Source organism: Chaetura pelagica, unplaced genomic scaffold, assembly GCF_000747805.2.
Source record: "Chaetura pelagica isolate M959 unplaced genomic scaffold, ChaPel_1.0 scaffold123, whole genome shotgun sequence".
Lineage (NCBI taxonomy): Eukaryota > Metazoa > Chordata > Aves > Apodiformes > Apodidae > Chaetura > Chaetura pelagica.
The window spans coordinates 4,378,737-4,401,303 of NW_009953295.1; the positions used below are offsets into that span (position 1 = coordinate 4,378,737).

The 22,567-nt window shown below is 40.2% G+C and overlaps 1 protein-coding gene across 1 annotated transcript in view; it reads right to left on the reverse strand.

Annotated features, from left to right (window-relative positions):
* Nucleotides 1-22,567, reverse strand: part of MCF2L (MCF.2 cell line derived transforming sequence-like) — a 147,185-nt gene that overhangs the window by 25,777 nt on the left and 98,841 nt on the right. Inside the window, exons 4-8 of the mRNA XM_009997916.1 lie at nucleotides 13,974-14,064; nucleotides 2,386-2,505; nucleotides 1,800-1,916; nucleotides 1,151-1,300; nucleotides 339-463 (exon numbers count right to left, since the gene is read on the reverse strand). Of these exons, the coding sequence (XP_009996218.1) occupies nucleotides 339-463; nucleotides 1,151-1,300; nucleotides 1,800-1,916; nucleotides 2,386-2,505; nucleotides 13,974-14,064 (603 nt within the window). The remainder of the gene's footprint in view (nucleotides 1-338; nucleotides 464-1,150; nucleotides 1,301-1,799; nucleotides 1,917-2,385; nucleotides 2,506-13,973; nucleotides 14,065-22,567) is intronic.

A 22,567-nucleotide genomic window follows, 5' to 3' on the forward strand; every position in this document is an offset into this window, starting at 1 on the left:
TCCCTACAGCAGCAAAGTTTTCTTGGATTGCACTTTAGTCTCTAAACACAGCATCAATATTCGTTAACATAATAAAAAGCTGCTCAACTATACAGTTGAAATCTAACACAAAGGAAAATACCAAAATCACTAGTGTTATTTTGCTGGTACTAGAACTCAAACCACATGCCCTATTTCCTTTAAAGCCAGGTAAAGAGCTGTTTTTAAAAGCATTCTTTTATGTGCTCACATGTAACATTTGCTAATTTGCTAAGCATGCATATGGAACTAAGTAAGAGAGCTGGGGAAGGGTTAAAAAACCCAGAAAAGCCACATTTTCCGTATTTTGCTCCTCTCACCTTTCTACTGTTGTTTGATTGTCTAGCTGATCTTGATTCAGCTTGTATTCAGGATTCACAGTAACAGGTTTTGTAATACTTCCAAGGATATCATCGCCCTGTTCTACTGCTAACCTGATATCCTCCTACAAAACAAAAAAACCCATGCACTGTAGTTGTGTCGTGCTGTTCCTTTGGTTGGTTTTTCTTTAGTAGACTTCATAAGGCAAACTGGAAAAAGGATTTCATTTTAATAGTAACAGAGCTAGTGTAATTTCATTGAAAGCAGTGTTTGACAACAAATATAGACAGTAAATGCTCCGTGTCAGCTTTTTCTACATTGACCATCCTAAGATCCCAGCATAACTGAGCTGAATTTTCATCATAGCATTCCAGTGTCTCCTTTAGGCTACAAACATCTCAAGTTTTAGATGGATAGTTCTGAAATCCCCCCAAAGTTTTCATTTAAGCTGATCTGAAAGAACATTTGTCCATTCTTCAAAAGGTCATATATTTTCATATACATGCAAACACAATCAAACATCTTGTTGCAAACAAACTACAAATTAAACACACCACTACTTACAAAGGAATTTGTTTCCACAAACAAATCATTATGCATTTGTACATATATTAACTTAGCCTCAAGAAATGCCATTTTTGAATGGAAAAAGGACATTTAGCATTAAACCAAACAAAACAAGTTCAATAAAATGTCAACATTTCACATTATTATTGTCTATTAATATCCTCCAGATTTTCTACTAACATTATTATCTATAAATTAAAACACAGCTTAACTAGAAGACAGCATCTCTATAAAAACTACATACCTTCATTTTGTCCTTCTTTTCTGTGTGTGTTGCAATAAGAGAGCTGGTTGATTGCACATCGTTTGGTAGCTCTGTTTCAGCCAGCTCAGTCCCAAAGGACTGAAGAATCTGAGCTGTTTGCTTAACCTTTTGGGCGAAACCTTCTATAGCCTTTTGGAATAAAAACCATTAGACATGTTTCATGCTCATCACATGCATATGTACAAACAGACAAACACACAGAATACAACTCTTGAAACAAACCCAAGCAGATGAATTAAAAGACTGAAAATAGTCAAAGTATAATTTTGCAAGCAATAGATACCGTCACCATTAATTCCTTAATTGTATGTTTTTCTTAGGCTCATATCAGGTGTATCTTCATCATATTTTTATCATATGGAGTTATTTTACAACTTGAGCTTTTTCTTTCCCGTAGCAAAAACAATAAACCTCACACAATCATACACTGTAGCTCCTTTCCTCCAAGTGTTCAAAAAACCACTCCCAAATTATTACTCATTTCTCTAAGATGATTAAGTACCGTTGGGAACATCTTCTCACTCAGAGCAAGTCAACTTGCATCACTTGGAATCTGTTTTATAAATGACAGGGTATGAAACAGAAGGGCTCATTAAACTGGACAGTTAAAACAAAAACTAAGACTTACAGTGCGACGGGACAGCCATCTGCTGTGGCAGTAATCCAGGGTGCCACCAAGATCTTCTGTTAATTGTGTTTTATCAATGTAACCCTGCAGTTCTGATACTGAGCCCAGCATTATGACCTGCAGCAGCAATGAGAAATAGTGAACATCACCAGTGGCCACAAGACTGTTGTTAAAGATTCTAAGCCCCATCCATTCAGCGTCTGATAGAGAAATTTCCATTTAATTCAGAAGCAAGTTATGGAACTATTTCCTTTGGGTAAAAAAACCCCAAACTTTACAGTTGTTTCAGTTGCAGATGATGTAAATTTAAATAACTGTAAATGAGCATGAGCACCATGCTTAAAGGTGCATATTAAAATAAAGCTTATGAATTTCACAACATAAATACTCCACTGAGGTTTTTTTATCTTGATAAATCATACATAGTTATTTTCTAAGAGGAAGTTTTAATTCAAGAACTGCCTTTAAGCATAGCTTTTTTATTTGGCATTTTGGGTTGTGGTTTGCTTTTTTTTTGGTCCTTACTGGCTAGATAAAGTATTTTAACAGATTCCCAATAATAAAGTGAAAACAGAAGCTTACTTACAGGTACTTTCATTTTAAGCTCGTCTTTGTTGAACCTGAAAGCGATGTCCGAGAGGGCTCGATGAAAAAATCCTGTTGGGCGCAGAACGAGAACTAGCTGCAGGTTTCCTGGGAAAGATGCCTGCAAGACAAATTTAGACTTGTGTGTCTCGGCTCCAGACAGTATTTTGGAACAAGGACAAGCTCTTGTTAAACCACACACTAACTGATATCAGAGGCCTCCCATAATGGAGTGACCAATTACAAATCTAGAAAGGCAGGCACAGAGAGCTTAATTCAAAGAGACATTTGCTTATCTATTGTAACAGGAAACTATTCTCCTGAAATAAATTTTTTCAGGGTTGGCTTGTACCACTCTTTGGCTAAGATTACATCCTAGCCAAGGAGGCTTATGAACTAACAGCAGTGGCTTAGTACTTTCACAGCAGCAGCACTTCCTCAGTTACCTTCTCTTCTCTTGAATAGAGAGTGCCAAGAGAACTCTCCATTACTGCCTGAATACCTAACATCACATTTCTGATTTGCACATAAGACCTTGCCAGTTTCCTACACAAACTATTGCCACTGAGAGTGAATTTCTCAGGCAGTAGCTTAGAAATAAGCTTTTAATTTTGCAGGCAAAAATAAAAATCAAACGTAAGAATTCGTGCTATGGTCTCTCTCATAATCTTCCAACTAGAAGTCTGATTGATCTTTCCCAGTTCTAAAAGTGACAGGAGGAAAACAGAAGAGAGGAGAACGAACGCAAAGAAATAGCATTAAATTACTAAAGAGCAACCTCTGCTGTGGCAGAAGTTTGCATACTTGGCATTAAGCCATTCTTGAAATCATGCAAGTCTTCTTGCCTACTCAATGTTTCCACTGTAGGGAGGCAGTGAAGCTCAGTAAAGAAATGATCATTATAATGATTAAGTATGCAATTTTCTTCATTATACTGTTGAAAATTATATTACATTTCTAGCAAATTGAATTACCCCAAAAAACTAACCAAAACCCAAACACAGACTAAAAGAGCTGTTATGCTATGCTCTGTTTCCATGCCTAGTTAAACTGTTAGTATATGGAAGGTTGGAGAGTGGTTTAATGCTCATTTTGAGGTTTCCAAGAGTTCCAGGTATTCATTTGAAATGTCAAACTTTTAAAGAGAAAAGTAGTTCAAAACTTTTCCTGCAAGACTTTAGAGACTCATTGTGGTTCCCCAGATATTCGATATCTCAAATGGATTGAGGAGTCCTAACAGATTGAGCTTCCAATCTGTCTCCATATCTGTGATGTCCAAATTTTCTGGAAAGCACAGTGGTTGAGTCACAAAGGAGGCTGTTTGAGGGTTGGGAACAGAATCCAAGTAATTCTGAGTGCCCACACTAGCTCCTCATCCTTTCACTGTAAACAGTCTTTCTTTGTGTTTTAAAAGCTATACACCCTGTGAACTTACTAACTCACAGTTATCAAATAAAGGAAAAACCTTTTATAGAAGATTCCTGCCTGTGCTCAGAAGAAAAAGTTTAAAAAATATTAATTTTTTACCTTTTTTCCCCTGTATTATTGTTCCAAGGACAACAGCAAATTTATTCTGCTCGTACTAAGAAACATCGCAAGAATGTAGAAAAAAAAAAATTAAATCTCCTGGAGAATGTTTTTAGAATGATGTCCATGTCATTTATTCATTTAGACATCTGTCAATTTATTTTGTGGCTGTAACAGCAGTGGTTCAGCATCTGACTGAACTGTTAATTTTCATCTTCAACCTCCAAAATGTGAAATTTATTCAACAGCCATGCCAACAGTTTGGAAGAAAAAGCTCCAAGAAGAAATACCTTTCAGATAACACATTTTTTTAAAAAATAAGAGGTTTTAATGGGAGATATCCACCCTACCACATGATATCCAGACATACTGGTTTTGGCAGTGAATGTTTCCAACCCATTTAGTCTTACCCACAATACTGGGAAATAACTTGAAGCTAACAGAATAGGTGAGTAGGTACATTAGAAATACAAAATGGCATGAAATTATGAAGGATAAAAGAAAACAAACACTAAAAGGAGATTTTAAGCTATAAGTAATTAATTTCTTTCTTCAATCTAACTTTAAATTCTCACTTTGACACTTTGTGACTCTAGTCTAGATGTTAACTTCAGAATTTCAGAGCAAATATGTTGAAATGGACCTGGGTGATGTTGGTGGACATCAAGCTGGACATGAAGTCAGCAGTGTGCTGTTGCAGCAACCAAGGCCAATTGGATCCTGAGCTGCATCCACAAGGATGTGACTAACAAAGACACAGACATGAGCATCCCACTCAGTGCTTTTCCAGCTGCACCCGGAGTACTGAGTCCAGTTCTGGTTCCCACAACCCAAGAGAGATGCAGACAGACTGGAGAGGGTCCAAAGGAGGGCCACAAAGATTATCAGAGGGCTGAAGAACTTGCCCTAGGACAAGAGGCTGAAGGGGTTGGGTCTCTTCTCCTTGGAGAAGAGAAGGCTCAGGGGCAACCTCATCACATTGCTCCAGCTGCCACTGAAAGGCCAGCTACAAGGAGGACAGAAGTTCTCTCTTTGCAGCTTGCCATGTGAAGAGGACAAGAGACAACAAGATACAAGTTGCACCAGGAGAGTTTCCATTTTGATATAAGAAATAAATTTTTTTACATCAACAAAAATCTGGAATAACCTCCCCAGAGATGTGGTAGACTCCCTGTCAATGGAGGTCTTAAAGATGAGACTGGACAGAGTGCTAGATAATCTCATTGAAGCTCCCTTTCTCCAGGAAAGATTGGGCCTGATGATCTATCTAGGTCCCTGCCAAACCAAGCCATTATTCTGTGATTCTGTGGTATTCAGGCTATTACTGAAGCAAACATTAGTAGTCATATGGAATGCAAATTTCTCTAAACTATGTATTAGATCATATGAAACATAGAGAGTTTAACTGCACTACCAAATAAAGTACTGTCTCATTAGTGCTCAATTCAAAGAAAACAGACAGAATATACATAGTACAAGTATTTTCCGTCTCAGTATGTCTTCTCAAAACAACGCCATTGAGGTCACTACAACCTCATACCACTTAAACTCCCATTCAAGGCTTGACAGAAGTTTCCTCTCTCTCTCAACAAAAGTTCAAATTTTAGAGTAATCTAACTTCGCCTACAACACCATTATTGTCTCTACTGGTCTGTCTCCTATGATTCCCATCAACTTCACCCGGAATATGGGAGAACAACAACAAAACAACAAACCTATCTTCATTCCAGTCCAGCAACTTCATTGAAGCCACTGTATGCTAAGCAGACAGAGCAAACAATGACTTCTCAATAATACTGTGCCAAATGCTGAGCACAAAAATAAATATTCATTGTATGTTGTGTAGTACCATAAAATGAAGTGCCTTCAGGGATTGTTGAAGTGAAGTCAATGAACATCATTGAAACTTGAAGAAGGGTTTGTGCGCTTGAGAGATGTTTTTTCCAGAAGTGCCTTTCTTTACTAGATTAACTAGTATTAACTGCTCCCCCAACATCTTTTCTCAAATACTGCACTTTAACTCATTTAATGCCTATGCAAAAGAGATGAGGGGTCATTATTTTGGTATCCTCTATGAAAATAATGGTAGCCCCTATTCTATTCTAGTCCAATCCATAAATTCCTTTGTCTCACTTGCATTAGCACTTGATACTTCATGACACTTGTGGGATTAGTTTTCTACCTCCTGATTTTCTTCACTTCCATCCAGTCAGACCAGTGCCAATTCCAAAAATACAGAAAAAGATGTAGACATGCATGCAGCTATCAGCTCTGAAATAAATCTGACCAAACCAGGAATTTATAAACAGCACAGCCCTTAAATCAAAGCTTTGCAATACACTGAGATCTTTGCTGCCCTATGAGTGCCCCAAACCTGGAACAGGCGAAGAACTTTCACTGGCTGGACAAAACAGAAGCTACCTTAAATCCTCCAGGAAAACAGTTAATAAATACTCAGGAGCAGGCTGACCTGCCTGTTTTTCAGGGACAGGGAGCCTTCCACTGCATGCTCCAGACCTCTGGAAACAGGAAACTTAGAGAGGATGAACCCAGCTGGGTTTTGGGCCAAATATAAAATAAAGTTAGTTGCATATAATCTTAACTGTCACTTTCCTTCACAGAATGTTATTGATGGAGAGGCTGTCTGTAGCACCAGTACTGACCCTGAAGTCAAGCAGCTGCTAACAGCGGGAAGTACAGAGACGCAACAGTGTCATGAAAGAAGGTGACATGATGCTGAATGGCTAGTAAGGAACAACAGAAGCTGAGGAGGAAACAACCTCTGCCTGATGCTCAGGAAGGGGTGGGGGCAGCTTATTTACAGGGAAGGAAGAATAGTGTCTCCCTGGAGACATACTGAGATGTCTTTGGTTTCCACTGTTGTTCTGGTTTGGTTTGGTGGGGTTTTTGGTAGTGGGGGAAGTGCCATAGGAGTGGCTCTGGTAAGAAGCTGAAAAGCTCCCCTTGCTCCAAAACCCAGACAAAGAGCCATCAGAGAGACAATAGATGGGCCTCCGCGATTAGCATGAAAAAACTGATGTAACACCTGAGCAGAGAGGCACTGGGTGGGGAAAGAGCTGTGCTGGAGGAAGGAGCTGAGCTGGAGGAGGAGAGCAGCGCTGGTGGCTGGTGAGGAAGAAGGGGAAGAAGGTGCCCAAGCAGAAGTTTCCCTGCAACCCATGGCGAGATGGCAGCTGTGCCCCTGCACTCATGGAGGAACATTCCCTGAAGGCACCAGGAGGGGTGAACTTGGCCAGTGGATTTGCTGCCAGTGGACTCTGATTGCGCAGATTTGGAAGACTTCGGTGCCAGGAGAGCTGGGTGTTCCTGAAGGAGCCCGTGACTCTGTGGGAAGCCCAGGCTGGAGCAGCTCTGGACCTCGTGGGAAGGACTCATGAAGGAGAGGTTCATGGAAAACTTTCTCCCATGGAAGGGTACCCGTGGGAAGAAGGACTGTAAGGAATCCTTCTTCCTGAGGAGGAAGGAGCAGCAGGAACCACCAGCCTGTGAACTGACTCTAAACCCCATCCCCTGTCCCCTGTGCTGCTGGGGGGAAGGAGGGAGAGAAACCGGGAACAAAGGGGTTTGGGCCCAGGAAGAAGGGAGGGGTGGGGTAACATCTGCAAGCCCTGCTCTCTGTACGAGTCTGTGTCCTGTGTGTGTTTGATTAGTGTGAAATTAAATTATTATTTTTCCCCAAATGGAGTCTGTTTTGCCCGGGACCTTAATTGGTGAAGAGCCCTCCTTGTCCTTTGTCTCCACCCATGAGCTTTGTCCTCCTCATCCCGGGGGCAGGAGCTGAGTGAGAAGCCTTAGGGTTGCTCCTTTTGTTGTCATGTTGTCCCAAACCATGACAACTGTATAACATGGTCTTGCCCTGTTGGTGCCAACAGGAAGCTGTTTAAGTCTCTCAGCAGTTTTACCTGCACCAGTCAGGCAGAGCAGCAATCCCACGCACTCTTGTCTGACAGCAATTGTAAACAGCACATACGTGCTACAGGCTATCGGGCAGATGACATTTTCAAAGGAGGAATAACTCTCATTGAATTGTGTATTTTAGGATAGTCACAATGTTTACTGAGATGGGACAGAGTGCTGCCAGGCTGCCAATCCCAGGAGAGGCAGGGCAGGAGCAGAGCAATGGCTGAGGTCTACAACCAGAAGCCAGTCACTACTGCTTTCAGCAGGGCCTACCCAAAGGTGAGCTTCTGGAAAAGAAAACCAACACTTCTGAGTTTTCACATCTCACTCAGCTTTCCTCCTAGGGCTTATTTAGCGTACAAAGGTATTATGTGGATATGTATACCTTTCAGACAAGGGACACACTCAAAAGTCTGCAGTCTGCTGTTCAATCCCACAGAGCAGTTAATGCAGCTGCCCCAGTGCTCAGGAGTCTTTGTACTCCTGCACAGCTAAGGAAAGCCGTTCTGATAAACAACATACCTACAGCCCCAAATGAAGAGCCAAATTTCAGAAATATCTGAACCACTCAAGCCAAAGAGCTAATGCTTGACTCAGTTTCAGTCATTCTGTCTTAAAATACTTGGAACAGCACAATTTTTCATTTTAGCAAGAGCTTCAATATGCCCACAGTACCAAATTCTGTGGTGGTGTTTTCCCTTCTGCACTTACTAGTATGTCACAAGCTACACTGCACTTCTTTCCAAAATGCCTCTACATATAAAGGAGCTTATAAATTTGGTTTTGGTGGGTTTTTGGGGGTTTTTTGCAAGACTGTTTATTCCTGGCTAGAATGAAGTCTCTTACACAGGCTTCTTGTCAAGAAAGAATCTTGAATTAAATCAATTCATAAAAAGAGCACTTTGAAATCTAGTTTTAAAAACATTGAGCTGTTTTGCATTAGATGTAGGCTTAATGCTTGTGATGTTATGAGCCTGTTTTCAGAGTTTAAGTGATTCACTTCTCACTTTTTATGTATTAAAAAACATGTAATAAAAAGGAAAAATGACTGACTACATAAGGATAACTACAAAAGTGGCCATAGATATAATACTCACAAAACATCCAAACAAATATGACAAAACTGTACAGTATCTCAAATAACCTTTTTTTAGTGCAGCATTTACTGGAATAATTCATAACAATAGCTACAAAATTAATACAAATTCTGTTCTAGCTTTAAAATACCATCAAGTTTTTAGTGGTGTTGTTAAAGAAAGCAAAAATGAGAAACATGAAAAGAACAGTTTTTTCAAACTTCACACACAGAAAACGGTTAAGTGTCATTAGAGCTTTCAGGACACGATGTAAAGAGCTAGCTAGAAACTGAGCTAGTGGGAAATACCTATCAATAATATAAAATAGTGCCTTTCATGGAACATCACTTATTAAATAGATCTTTTCTCCATCAACAACTCACTAAGAAACTCATGGTCTCTCCACAAACAAGGCCAAAGAACTCTAGGTTGGATTACTGTGATTCCCTGTTTCTCACCTTGGATATAAAATCAATGATAAGACTCCAGATGGCACAAAAACGGGACTGCCTGGCTCCTGCAAGGTTAGGCTTGTATTAGCACTCCAGTCTCTCCACTGGCTTCTGGTGTTCTCCTGCCAGCTACAGGTCTTTGACCTCAGTCTTCAAAGCACAGAATGGGCTAAGCCTCTGTTACAGTGAAGACTGTGTTTTAATTTATGAAGAGCTAAGAAAAACAGTGCTCTGAACAATGCAGTCCAAAACAGAAGGCATGAAACCTGCATGTAATGCATCCTTAGTCAAAGGTGCCAAATCATAAAGTAAACTTCTCCAGAAGGTTGGATAAAACCCAACTCTTGTCACATTTAGAAAGCACTGCAAAGTTTCATAACTGGATAAAACTTTCTCACTACCACTTGTGTGACCTCCATATTGTTTCCTTAGAAGCAGTTGCCCAGGCATATGTTATTCCCTGAGCACCAAGTTTAAGGAAGTTTATTTTCTCTGGACTTTCAATATGAGGCTGATGGATGGCTACAGTGGAACTTTTAATGATGCTTAGTGCCATTTTTTGTTTGTCTAAATGGTTGAGTTCACACTTCAACCTTTCACTCAACATAGAGGAAGACAATTATGACAACACAACAGAGTCAAAGACAATGCCATGACATAGCTTCATTTTTTTCTTTAGAAATCACTCTGGAACTATGATCAGAACAGTGTGAAACCCCAGAACACATTGGTTAATAATGTGCCTTGCTTCTACTGCCGTGGATTGAATATTGGTTGTTTGAGTATATGAATATGAGGAGAGAACACAAAAAAAGAAGAGGGGGAAAAAGACGTAATTTTTGACTACAGGGAAAAGGGGGTAAATTTATCTGTTTTTTTGTCATTCACTTAACTTCTGCTTGGACAATACGGAGCTCTTTTACCAAGCTATGTGACTGGTTCTCCTTGCACCAGATCACTCAGAAGGGCATCCAGATGGGTCTTGAAAGTCTCCAGAGAAGGAGCCTCCACAACATCTCTAGGGAGCCTGCTCATCCTATCACAGGGCACGAGTGAAAAGAAGTTGTCCCTGCCTTCTTGATGTCCAGCCCTCATGTATTTATAGACATTAATTTCAACATTTTCCTTGTAATACCTTTCAGTTTTTTACTGCATCTCTAGGAACATGACAAGTTATTGCTAAGACTTCACACTTAACAACATAAAGCTTGGCCAACTCCACCTCCCAGCTGGCTGCCCCTTTAGGCCAGACTGCTCCTGCAGACTAAACAGTAGGGATGAACTCTGTAACAAAAGGCCATCTAAAGGCTAAGCTTCCTTTATAGTCAACAGTATTTTTATGTTATCCATCCCACCTATCTCAGACAGGATAAGTCATCCTCCAAACACATGCCTTTCTGGACTGCACTAAGTTCATAACTTCATTTTTGGGGTTGCTAAATCAGAGGAAAAAAAGTGATCATTTGCAGTGTCTCTCAAGCCACAAAGTCTGCAGTCTTGCACTGGCTGAGGTCAACTTCCCAGGCACCTGCCCTTTGCAACTTTATCAAGCAGAGTATAACAATAGCAAAACCTGCATGTCTGGGCACATGCTTGCCAAAATCCCTGCCTCACCCCAGGAAAAGAGGGGTCATCTTTCAGCCCAGTGCCTCTGGCTTTGATTTCAGTTCTGCTGTTGCTGCATGTGCTTCAGCAGCAGTCATCCTGGGTGAACGGTGCAGCTGCTGCCCTTCCACTGTGTCTGCAAAAACAGGTCTACCTTGCCTTCACAGCCTTGACTCTCTATGGTAACCCTAAAGTATCAGCATGAAATAAGAATTCAGTTCATCATTGCTCATTTTCTGTCCCAAAAAACAAAGTAGGAAAAATGAAGCCTAGAAATCTTTCAGTATTATAGACAGATTTTTCCACATTAATTTCTGCCTGAAAGAAAAATTCTTTCTTCCTTAGTTTTGTTTCAAAACATACTTCCAACACCTACTAGTACAAACCAAACATTTGTGTTTGAAGATTCTTGGAAATAACATAAAATAATAATTATTTAAAAATACATGTTAGTATGAGCTTCTGGTTAGCAGCTGCTCAGCGCCTACAAATACATTTGCTACAGTTGTCAGGATATTAGTGATGGGCAGATGCTCCAGTCTGTTATGCAGTGCTCCAGCAAGAGCACCCTGCACTGGCATCTCTGATCTCACAAATCAAAGTCTCCAAGAAGGAGACTCCACAACATCTCTAGGGAGCCTGCTCATCCTATCACAGGGCACAAGTGAAAAGAAGTTGTCCCTGCCTTCTTGATGTCCAGCCCTCATGTATTTATAGACATTAATTTCAACATTTTCCTTGTAATACCTTTCAGTTTTTTACTGCATCTCTAGGAACATGACAAGTTATTGCTAAGACTTCACACTTAACAACATAAAGCTTGGCCAACTCCACCTCCCAGCTGGCTGCCCCTTTAGGCCAGACTGCTCCTGCAGACTAAACAGTAGGGATGAACTCTGTAACAAAAGGCCATCTAAAGGCTAAGCTTCCTTTATAGTCAACAGTATTTTTATGTTATCCATCCCACCTATCTCAGACAGGATAAGTCATCCTCCAAACACATGCCTTTCTGGACTGCACTAAGTTCATAACTTCATTTTTGGGGTTGCTAAATCAGAGGAAAAAAAGTGATCATTTGCAGTGTCTCTCAAGCCACAAAGTCTGCAGTCTTGCACTGGCTGAGGTCAACTTCCCAGGCACCTGCCCTTTGCAACTTTATCAAGCAGAGTATAACAATAGCAAAACCTGCATGTCTGGGCACATGCTTGCCAAAATCCCTGCCTCACCCCAGGAAAAGAGGGGTCATCTTTCAGCCCAGTGCCTCTGGCTTTGATTTCAGTTCTGCTGTTGCTGCATGTGCTTCAGCAGCAGTCATCCTGGGTGAACGGTGCAGCTGCTGCCCTTCCACTGTGTCTGCAAAAACAGGTCTACCTTGCCTTCACAGCCTTGACTCTCTATGGTAACCCTAAAGTATCAGCATGAAATAAGAATTCAGTTCATCATTGCTCATTTTCTGTCCCAAAAAACAAAGTAGGAAAAATGAAGCCTAGAAATCTTTCAGTATTATAGACAGATTTTTCCACATTAATTTCTGCCTGAAAGAAAAATTCTTTCTTCCTTAGTTTTGTTTCAAAACATACTTCCAACACCTACTAGTACAAACCAAACATTTGTGTTTGAAGATTCTTGGAAATAACATAAAATAATAATTATTTAAAAATACATGTTAGTATGAGCTTCTGGTTAGCAGCTGCTCAGCGCCTACAAATACATTTGCTACAGTTGTCAGGATATTAGTGATGGGCAGATGCTCCAGTCTGTTATGCAGTGCTCCAGCAAGAGCACCCTGCACTGGCATCTCTGATCTCACAAATCAGAAGTGTCAAACTGCTTCAGGTAATCAGAAAAAAACCTGGGAAAGATGACTGAGAAGATGCTGCAGGATCTGATAGAAATGAGCCAACAACCAAAACTTTCTCCTCAAATAAGATGAGACTAATATGCTCACTCTCACTACTAGAAACTGTTCGATGCCGCACTTCAAAATTTCAAAGTGAGCTGCAAAAGCAAATTTTGCTAATATTTCTGTATTTTTTAAATATTCTAATATTCCAAAACATACTTACTGAGGAAAAAGTTGTATTGTGAGATCATGATACCATTATATATTCATTTGCAAAAAGTCAAATAGTAGGAGTAATACACTACTTTTAAATAAGTACCTTTTAATTTACAATAAACAAAGTTTTTTGGTCAAAATGGGGCTACACAAAAATGACATTTACTTTTTTGACTTTTATTTTACAGACCTTAAAATGTTCGTCTATAAAAAATGAGATAAAAGATGCTTGCAGTTTGTTTTTCAGCACTTACTGGAAAGATTATCAATGCTAACAATTCAAGCAAGAATAGCAACAAAAAAAACCAACAAGCAAACTAACAGATGATAAACATGAATCTGTCTTTTCCTACTTGTGTCAAAAAAAAAAAAAGCCTCTAATAAGCTGTTTTCATTTTTTGAAAAGATTTTAAAAGGAGACAAAGTAACCACATGTGCTGTTGATTGATCATAGTAGGTACATAAGATTTTCTTGCTTACAAGTAACCTTTGTTTTAATTTGAACTCCACATAATCAGTTTTTACACCTGAATTCTTTTCACAAGTGGCAAACTAAATCAGGACCCTTATATCCTCAACACTTCCTAAAAATGAAGCTCACTTGAATAGTGAAAGGTGGACCCAAAGCTCAATGAGATGCACAGGCTGCCCATGCAAATATTAGTTCCCACTTGGGAGAGCTGCATGCTGGAGAAATTCAGGTACACGCACACAAATGTTCTCCAAGTGCATATTCAGGCTGATGTCCTGAGCTGCAAACTGCATTAAAAGCACATCACAGACACATGATGCTTAGTCCCAGTCAGCTGGGATACAGAAGTGCTACTGGATACTTCAGGTGTCATGTATCAGCTAACATTATGAAGAAGTCATTGCTGCTTTTCTACTCATAAGAGGAAGTTTCAACACAGAAAATCTTTCTAAGGAGTTAAATTAGAACAGTACTCACTGCTATCCGCAGTATGGAAGCTTTCACAGAGGTCCATTTGTCCTGTCTGCGATCTATGACAAGAATAAATCCAATTCCAGCATCTCGCAAACTAAGTTTGGATAAGGAAAGAAGAAGAGCAAGTTTAGTTAAAAATACAAATTAAATTTCTCTGGTTCTCTCGCTCAAAAACTAGTTGAAAATTAGTTAAAAAAAAACCAGCAGCTTGAGATTTTTGTGCAGAATCTTCTTCATCTAAACATATTAAATACATATATGCAATACTATACACCATTGGAAAGATGCAGCAGTTCCAAATATGTTCCACAGAGCTTCAAACCATATTAAAATAATTAATTCTTTCTCACAAAAGATTACTTTTACATTTCTTTTAGAGCGATTATTTCAGATGAAAATAAAACCCTTTCATTCTCCATTGTTGTGGTGCTGATATAATCCCTCCCTCATGCTGCTTTCACCATGATTTTAGGATCAAAAGTGAGTTGTTTTCCTTTTGCATCTGTTTTTCACCTTCTCTTTGAATTGTCTTCCTCCTCACTGGTAGTTAAAACACCTTAAAAATGCAGGTCCTTCAGATCATTCTGCTATATTGCTCCACGCATTTGTAATTCTCATATGCCTCCAGGTTGCAAACTCATTCCCAGGTGCATTTTCACATTCACTGAAACAAAAAATCCCTATGGCATTTCGAGATCCCAGATCAGAGAGGAGAAAAATGAGATCAGATGAGCTTCTCTGGAATGGAAACATCTGTGAGAGAGATCCCGCTCAAATCCTTGCGTACGGGTGACCTTTCTTTTTTGCCTGTGCTCAGCTGCTCGTGCTACCGAGTCCCAATCAAGGGATCTGCTCCTGTTTTGTAATTCCCCATCTAAGCCAATTGTGCGATGCCAGCAGCAGCCCTTGCCAGCCAATCACAAGCAAAATGGAAACAACAGGCAAATGCAAGGCAGACGGGCTCGGATTAATTATTTTCTCATCTATTTGGTCATTTTGAATATACGTGCTGTATTTTCAGTCCAGATAATGATTTCCCGCAAGGCCTGCTGTCTGCACTGTGTGACATTGAGGAATATTGTGCATTGATTTGTTATCATCCTACCTTAAAAAACAATATAAAAATCAACACAGCAGAATGTCAGAATCTGTTATTCAAGACTGCTGAATCATAGAAACACCAGCTTTGCTTTATAAGATTATGTCAGTAGCATAATAATAAGAGGATGCTGGGGAGGATGAGGAATACAGGTACCCAGATATGTCATCTTCAGCTGTTCTCAAAAATTACAGATATAAATATGACTCACAGCCTATTCCCTCTCTTTTACAAACTGTAATAGATCTCAAATTTACAGACTAAATATTTAGGGTGCAATATGAATAATAATAAATGCAATGAAAACCTGCTTTCTTTCAAAGTAAATGAAGCAGTCATTTTTACACAGGAGAATGTTAGAAACAATCCCCACTGCCTACATCCAGCACACATTATTCAACTTTTGCCTCTGGGTTAAGACAACACTGATAAACAACATCTGAGTACTTGCCTTACATGCCTGAATAACCCTTGCAGACAAACAAGGCTTTATATTAGCAATATGCTTCCCACTACAGTAAATTTCCACGATTCACTAAAGCTTTCCTTCTTCCTTCTCTATTTGAAGGGCAAGAGGAAGAGAGAGATCTAGATTGATTTTAACATCTTCCTGCTCCCCATTTAAAGTTCCCACCATTTTAACCCTCAGTGACTGAGCAAAATAAAATGTTAATAGCAATCATGTTCCACAATAATTAGGTAGCAAAACAAACTCATTGGGTCACCCAGCCTAAATGTAGATGAATGGAGTCAAAAAGGTGCTACAACTATTTCCACAGTGGTTCATGTGGATTTTGAAGGGTATTAAGACATTTAAAGAGCTATTTCCCCTGCTCAGTATAGGTCTCTGGGAGTCCTGAAATTTCTGCATACTTCCTCAATGGCAGCATAATTTCAGATCCCACAGAGTGCCTAAATGCAACATCTGTCTCACATTTCAATAAACTATTGAAAATTCTGTGCAACAAGAATACATTGAAAGCTTCTAATAGAGCATCAATCAGATTTCTTTCCCAGAACAGAGGGAAAGACAGGCTCGGCTAGGATCCTGGAGAAGATCTAGATGGCCGCTCCATACAGTTAATAATCTGTCTCAAGAACAGGCAATAAGCACAGCATAGTATCATTCTCCTAGGGAAAAAAAAAAAAAAGCTTACTTAAGCAGAAGAGTTGACCAAGGAAAGCACATCTCTAAGAAAGCCCCAAATATGTCTTTAGTGAGCCACCTTCTTCCACTGGATCAAGTATGTCGGGTGGTTGCATGGTTCAGAATGCAGCTTCCTTCCAGGCTCAGAAATACAAGCCAGGATTCCTCACTGCTGGCTGGAGACCCAGCAGCAAAGTTGTGAGCACCTGACTTCAAACCACTAACACTCCATTAATATAGGCTGCTTTAAAAAAATTAAATGCTCTGTTCTGAACCAATCACAGAGGGAAAAATATTTGTTATCTTGACAACAGTGTCTTGTTGCAAAGAGCTGGCTGTGGAGTCTGGGCTCCAGCTCCAGCAAGTCATAGGCAGGAAGCAACAAATGAAACTAAGACATTGTGTACAACAAAGCTGAGAACATTATGAAGACAACAAAGTCACGTATTCAATAAACGTAGATATTGGAAACAGGTTTGTTTGCCAGTGCACCCTTGCTCTACTGACCTCTCTTTGCTGCCACACACACCTGCATACATAGATACAATAGTTTGCAAGACATCCTCCCCTGTTTTACGGCATAGGATGAAGGGTGCTTTGGTAACAAGCAGGTGTTACATTTTCCTTTGGCTCTTGATTTACCTTTAAGCACCAGCTATCCCTCTTTACTCAGCCATATTTAATACATTCTGTCAAAATACCTATTTCCTCTCCACCCCACCTGCTTTAGAGTCAAGCATTTTGGCTTCTGCTCTGTGTCTCAGCAGAAGTGTGCTCTGATGGACATCAATCTATTCACTGCCTTGCACCAGTTGCATTGTACTCATAAGCTTAGCCCAGGTCTTCTCACAGCTCTGTATAACTCTCCAATAAAACTGTCACTACCACCGCATTTGTATCTCTCATTCAACCTTTCAGCCATTCACATTCCTTCCTGTCTTGTCCCAAGAACAGCTCAAAAAGTGTTGGATCTTCATGTTTTATTACTATTTTATGCTGTCAGGACAAATAACCAAATCTGTTCTCATCCCATCCCTTCCCAAATGCCACAGTAAGCTCATCCTCCAGCCCAACTCTCCCTTAACCTAGATCCAACTCAGTCTTATAGTATCCTCCCTCGGGTGGATACTTCCCTTGTCTGTGGTCCTGCCTGTTGAGCCAGGCAGTTTTCCTGCACTGCCTGCTTGTCAGTAGGCGGCACTCACACCCCACAAGTCCTCCTGCTCTCATTCAGCAGCCACGGAGAGGGCCCTGCTCAGCTCGAGGATGAAGCAGGACATTTTTGACGACAGAGTTGCGTAGCTAGTGAGCATCTATGACTCGGGATTTAGGGAGATTTTTCTCAAAGTATTTCCTTGACACAAAGGTCATAATTCTTCTAAAGTGTCAAGTCTGAGTCCTTGACCAAAGGATGGAGCCACTTGAGTTTTTCAAACAAAAGGCTGCTTCAATGTTTGAAAAGCACAGTGGATTTGTTCCCTGGCTTCTTGGGTACAACTCCTCTACACTGGGCAAATTTTAAACCAAAAACTCAGGTGAGACCTCACAAAGGGAAAGAAAATTTGGCAGAGTTGTAAATGACTGGAAACCAACCCTTACAGTGAGAAACAGCAGACAAACTTAGCAGAAGCACCTGCCTATTAAGGCTGCTTGACACTTCCTTTACAACCTCTGTTTTCTTTAATACATGAACTTGTATCCGGTGTACTTTCTGAAACATAATTTATATAAGCTTGTAATTCAAATTTAGTATTTCCTTCCTTTGTTTCCCTCCTAACAAAAGAGAAAACAAAAAACCCACCATCAGGAGATAAGCTGTGTTATTCTGTTTATTCATCAGCACAAGGAACAGAACATTTTTATAAAGGCAGAGAAACCATCCCTGCTCAGCCGGAAATATGTCTGGCAAACTCACAAAGGCCAGATTAGAAAGGTAGAAAGCAGGGGAAGGGGAGCAGGGGCCACAGAGGACAGAAGAAAACAGCAGAAGGTAGACTTTCTGCTCAGTTCCCTCCCTCTTGGGGAGCCAATGTAACATCATCTGGAGAAGTTGAGAGCACAAGCACTGAGTTTTCCATATAAGACTGTAGAGCAGGAACTGAATTTTCCACTTAGTTGCTCCTCAGCTTTAGATTATGGGGACATCTCCCTCTTTTTGTCTTGTCTGCAAGACTTATGAGCTCATGCACCTGGGGGAAAGGGTGGGAAAGCTTATAGTACATAGGACTGCAGGAGGAAACTTGCCCCCCAGCTTAGATTATGGGGACATCTCCCTCTTTTTGTCTTGTCTGCAAGACTTATGAGCTCATGCACCTGGGGGAAAGGGTGGGAAAGCTTATAGTACATAGGACTGCAGGAGGAAACTTCCCTCTAGGGTGTGTGGAAGCAATTACATAGTCATCATCTGAAAGATCCTTGCATTTCTCCAAGGTATGGGTGGCGACAACTGCCACACAAGTAAGTTCCTATTGCTTCTACACTGCTGTTTGAAAACTGTTTGTGTACATTGCCCCCTACTACAAACAAAACAAAGCAAATCTTCAGCCTCATAGCAGACTTGATAATACCAAGCTTATGCATGTTTGAAATTCTGTGCAGCATTTTAGGTTAAATAACTCCAGTTTAATAAAAGTACATTTCAATCTCAAGGCCTTATTATTAAATGTTTGGCTTACATTACACTCAAGATTGTTCCCTACCTTGACTACCTCCGCCTGTACATACAAACTGCCTAGAAATTCTTGCTCTCGATAACTGAACGGATATTTTGATATTAGGACTTCAGTAACACTCAGTGAAGAATTACTGCACTGAGCAGAGCACCAAAGCAGTATCTGCAGCAGTCCGCATTATAAGCAGCTGAAGCTGTCTTCAGATCCCTTGTACCACCTGCTCTTACAGCTTTCTCACCCTCTATAGCTCATCACTGACCATCAACATACATCAGTAATTTGCACACACTGCTTGAAGAGATGTGGGGTCTCAGGCTGCTCACAAATCCTGAACTTTTTTGACATGCAAAACGTAGGCCTGTGTAGGAAGGACTATGGAACTGGCCCATCCACCCATCATTGGTCATACTGCTGTACCACAAAAGGGCGAAAATACCAGACACAGTGACATCCGAGGAATATTAGGAATGGTACTGCCAGTCCTGCCCATGCCATAAAGGCTATGTGAACCAGTTCTTTAAAAATCTCAAAAGTAGAATTGTATCCAGTGCAGAAAAAGGTGGAGATCTAACAGGTTCAGCATATACAAGGAGACAGTCCAGCAGCCTGAGCACAAGGATACCGAACACTTTGAACACCAAGCATTCTCATTGTGCCCCCAGGGATAAAAATGGTTCCAGCAGCTATCACTCTTTGAAGTCAGAAGTCATCCTATATTCAGTCATCAGCAAGCAAGCTAGAGTAATCAAAACCAGCATTCTCTATTACTTTGCTTAGGAACAGTCTATTGGAAATGAGAAACTAACTAGTGAGGTTGTTGTTTCCCAAGAGAAACTTTGCATCCTACATTTTCAGATGCATTTCAACTGATTTAACCTGAGCCACTTCAAAGACCATTTCTCCATCACTCCTGCTGCTGCTAGGAATGACTTCTTAGAGAGTGAGGGGAAGACAATAACTCTTTCTTAATCATAAGTGTTTCACAGATTTAAAAAAAATATAATAAAATGAAACCACTAAGGCCTTGGCAATGAATGAAAGCAGAGAAAACCCATTTCCTTAGTGGCTGCTACATGCTCTAGAAGACAGCCAGATGGTATGGCAAAGAACATGGTATTAACAAACCAAGATAGAAATCTCCAGTACATCAATGAAAGAAAATAATTCAGCCAAGCTTTATTGGTCACGTTTCATGTTACCAGCTTTATGCTGGTTTCCCAGCTAAGGGCATAGCCTTGCCCCACATCTCCTCTCCTTGCATCCCTTATGTAGGATAACCAAAACTTCTATTTGATCACTAGATAAGTCCTAGAGAATACAAGTTTTCCTAGAGCAGAATTTAATTGCATATGAATTTGACAAAGAAAAAAAGTTAAAGTTCAACCGTAACATTATACAAAACCTAGTTCCCAGACACGGAACAGTAATGAGACCTACAACAGTTTAATTTTCTTACTATTACTGATTTCTCATGATCATAAAGGCTACCTTGTTTCAAAACTGGTCAATTTATCCACATAATTCCAAAAACAAATTCACCAGCTGGTTACTTGTAAAAGAAGGGAACAAGAAAAAAGGTGTATTTGACAGGTTCCCCTCATTTTAAAAGCTGTTTAAAAGCATTAAAAGCATTTTAAAAGCTGTTTATCCACTTGTGTGATGCTGTCATGACCTTGGTTAGACAGAAAATTCTGTACATGTAATATGTATGTATGGGTATGACTAACTGAGGTCAAAGAACATTGCACAGATCTGAGAACAGAGTTGTTGCAAAGGCAACATTATGAGGATAACATTTATGAACATCCAGATGAAGCTCTTTGGCTACCTAGCAGACCTCCTGAGCTCCTAAAGCAAACTGGCATGACAGTTAAGCTCCAATTCTCAGTTTGGATTCCTGCAAGAATCACCTTCAGTTGAGGTGTGTAACCAGTCTATCAGATATCAGTTCTCATTCCAGCAACACTTTGGAGAAAAAAAACAAAGTTATGAGTGCACTCCATTTCTGGGACATGGCACTGCATACAGGACAAAAATGGGAATACTAGGATTAATGACTTCTGCATAATTTTAGATGGAATTAATAATACCGTTTTGACCTTGATTTTTGTAAGCTATATCTCTTCATCTGAAAACGCTGAAGAAGTCCGCTAGTGCAGGAAGCACAGCTGGAAGGACATGTTCATTCCTTCTGATCTCCTTGGAAAACCATGCATAGAGCACAGATCTACAGCACAGGCAAGTTTCCTGAGGTGCCAGATTTAAAGCTGCTGCTTGGTGGTATGGAAGTCACTGCATTGTACCTTTATGTCTCCATATCCAAACCTCTGGAAACAGGGGTGAAACTTCTTGTTTACTGTGTTTAACTAGTGAGTGCCTGTGCTGTGCTTCAACAAAAGGCTATTGATCTAGAAAAACTTGTTTTATTTGACTCTCATAGTCAGGTCAATGAACTTTAACTATGGAAGGAAAAACCTACCCAACTCAAACTACATCTGATCATTGTTCATTAAGAAATATAGGAAAGAAAAGGAATTCCAACAAAAGAAATGTAAAACAAGACAGTTCGAAGTGCTGCTATACAAGTGCAGCCTCTAGTGGTCTGTCCAAAATCACTGACTGCCAAGTAAAAATTATTATATATAAAGCTCCTGGCAGTAAAAGCTGCATTTCATTTGACTCCATTGATGCTGTGACATTCCACAGCAGGAACATTACCTGTAAGCAGGGAGGCATCATTTCTCATTGATTCTTGTGTTTAAAATCTGATACTAAAAATAAAAACTGCTTCCCAAAACAAAACCCCAACCCTTCACCTAAATCACTACAAATATAACATGCATAGTATTCTATCATCTTTTTCATTCCACACTGGAATTCTGTCAATAGATTATTTTTTAAATTGTCAATAGATTTTAAAATTCATTTGACCTTCTTTTTACTTTGGTTTTGATACTTACTGCCTTCCCTTCAGAGAAACAGAAGAAGCTGTATGGAAATGAAGAAAATATGAGCCTTAGTTGGAGCTGAACCTGTTTCATCATTGGACAAGGTTCAGATAAAGAAATGTGTTTTCCTTCCTCCACTGGGCACTTCTTTTTCCCCTTCCTTCTCTACATTCCATTTAACTCTCCCTAAATCTTATCCAGTGTAGCACTGATGAAAACCTTCTCTCTTCCCTTTCCTATTAGGTTTCCTTTTGATTTGGCTGTTATTGGTTCATGCCCTAGGTATACCTGTGTGGGGAACAGTCCCTCTTCTTCCCCTCTGTATAAGACTAAACAACAAATGCCTTTCAAGTCAGCAAAACAGGAGTGATGCCTTTTCACTGATTCACTCAAGGACAGAATGAGCAGGCCTCTTGCCCTACCAGATAAGTGCATAGTAAAGAAGCAGCACAAGGGTCATAATAAGTGGCAGAGAAATAGACAATAGGTTAAAAACTGCCTCTAACAGAATATGTACCTGGCCAATGGTGATTGGCTAATTCAGACCATGGTGCTTTCTGGAACAATGGTCTCTGATCCATAAGAAGAGAGTAGGATCTGCTCTCTGTTGGTCTCTGCTCGCTCTCTCTGCCTGCCTGGGACAAGACCCCGCTGCAGCACCTGAACCTGTCTGAGTGACACTCCGCTGCGAGGAGAAGCAAAGAGGGGGGCGCCGCCTGTGCCCGCTCCCA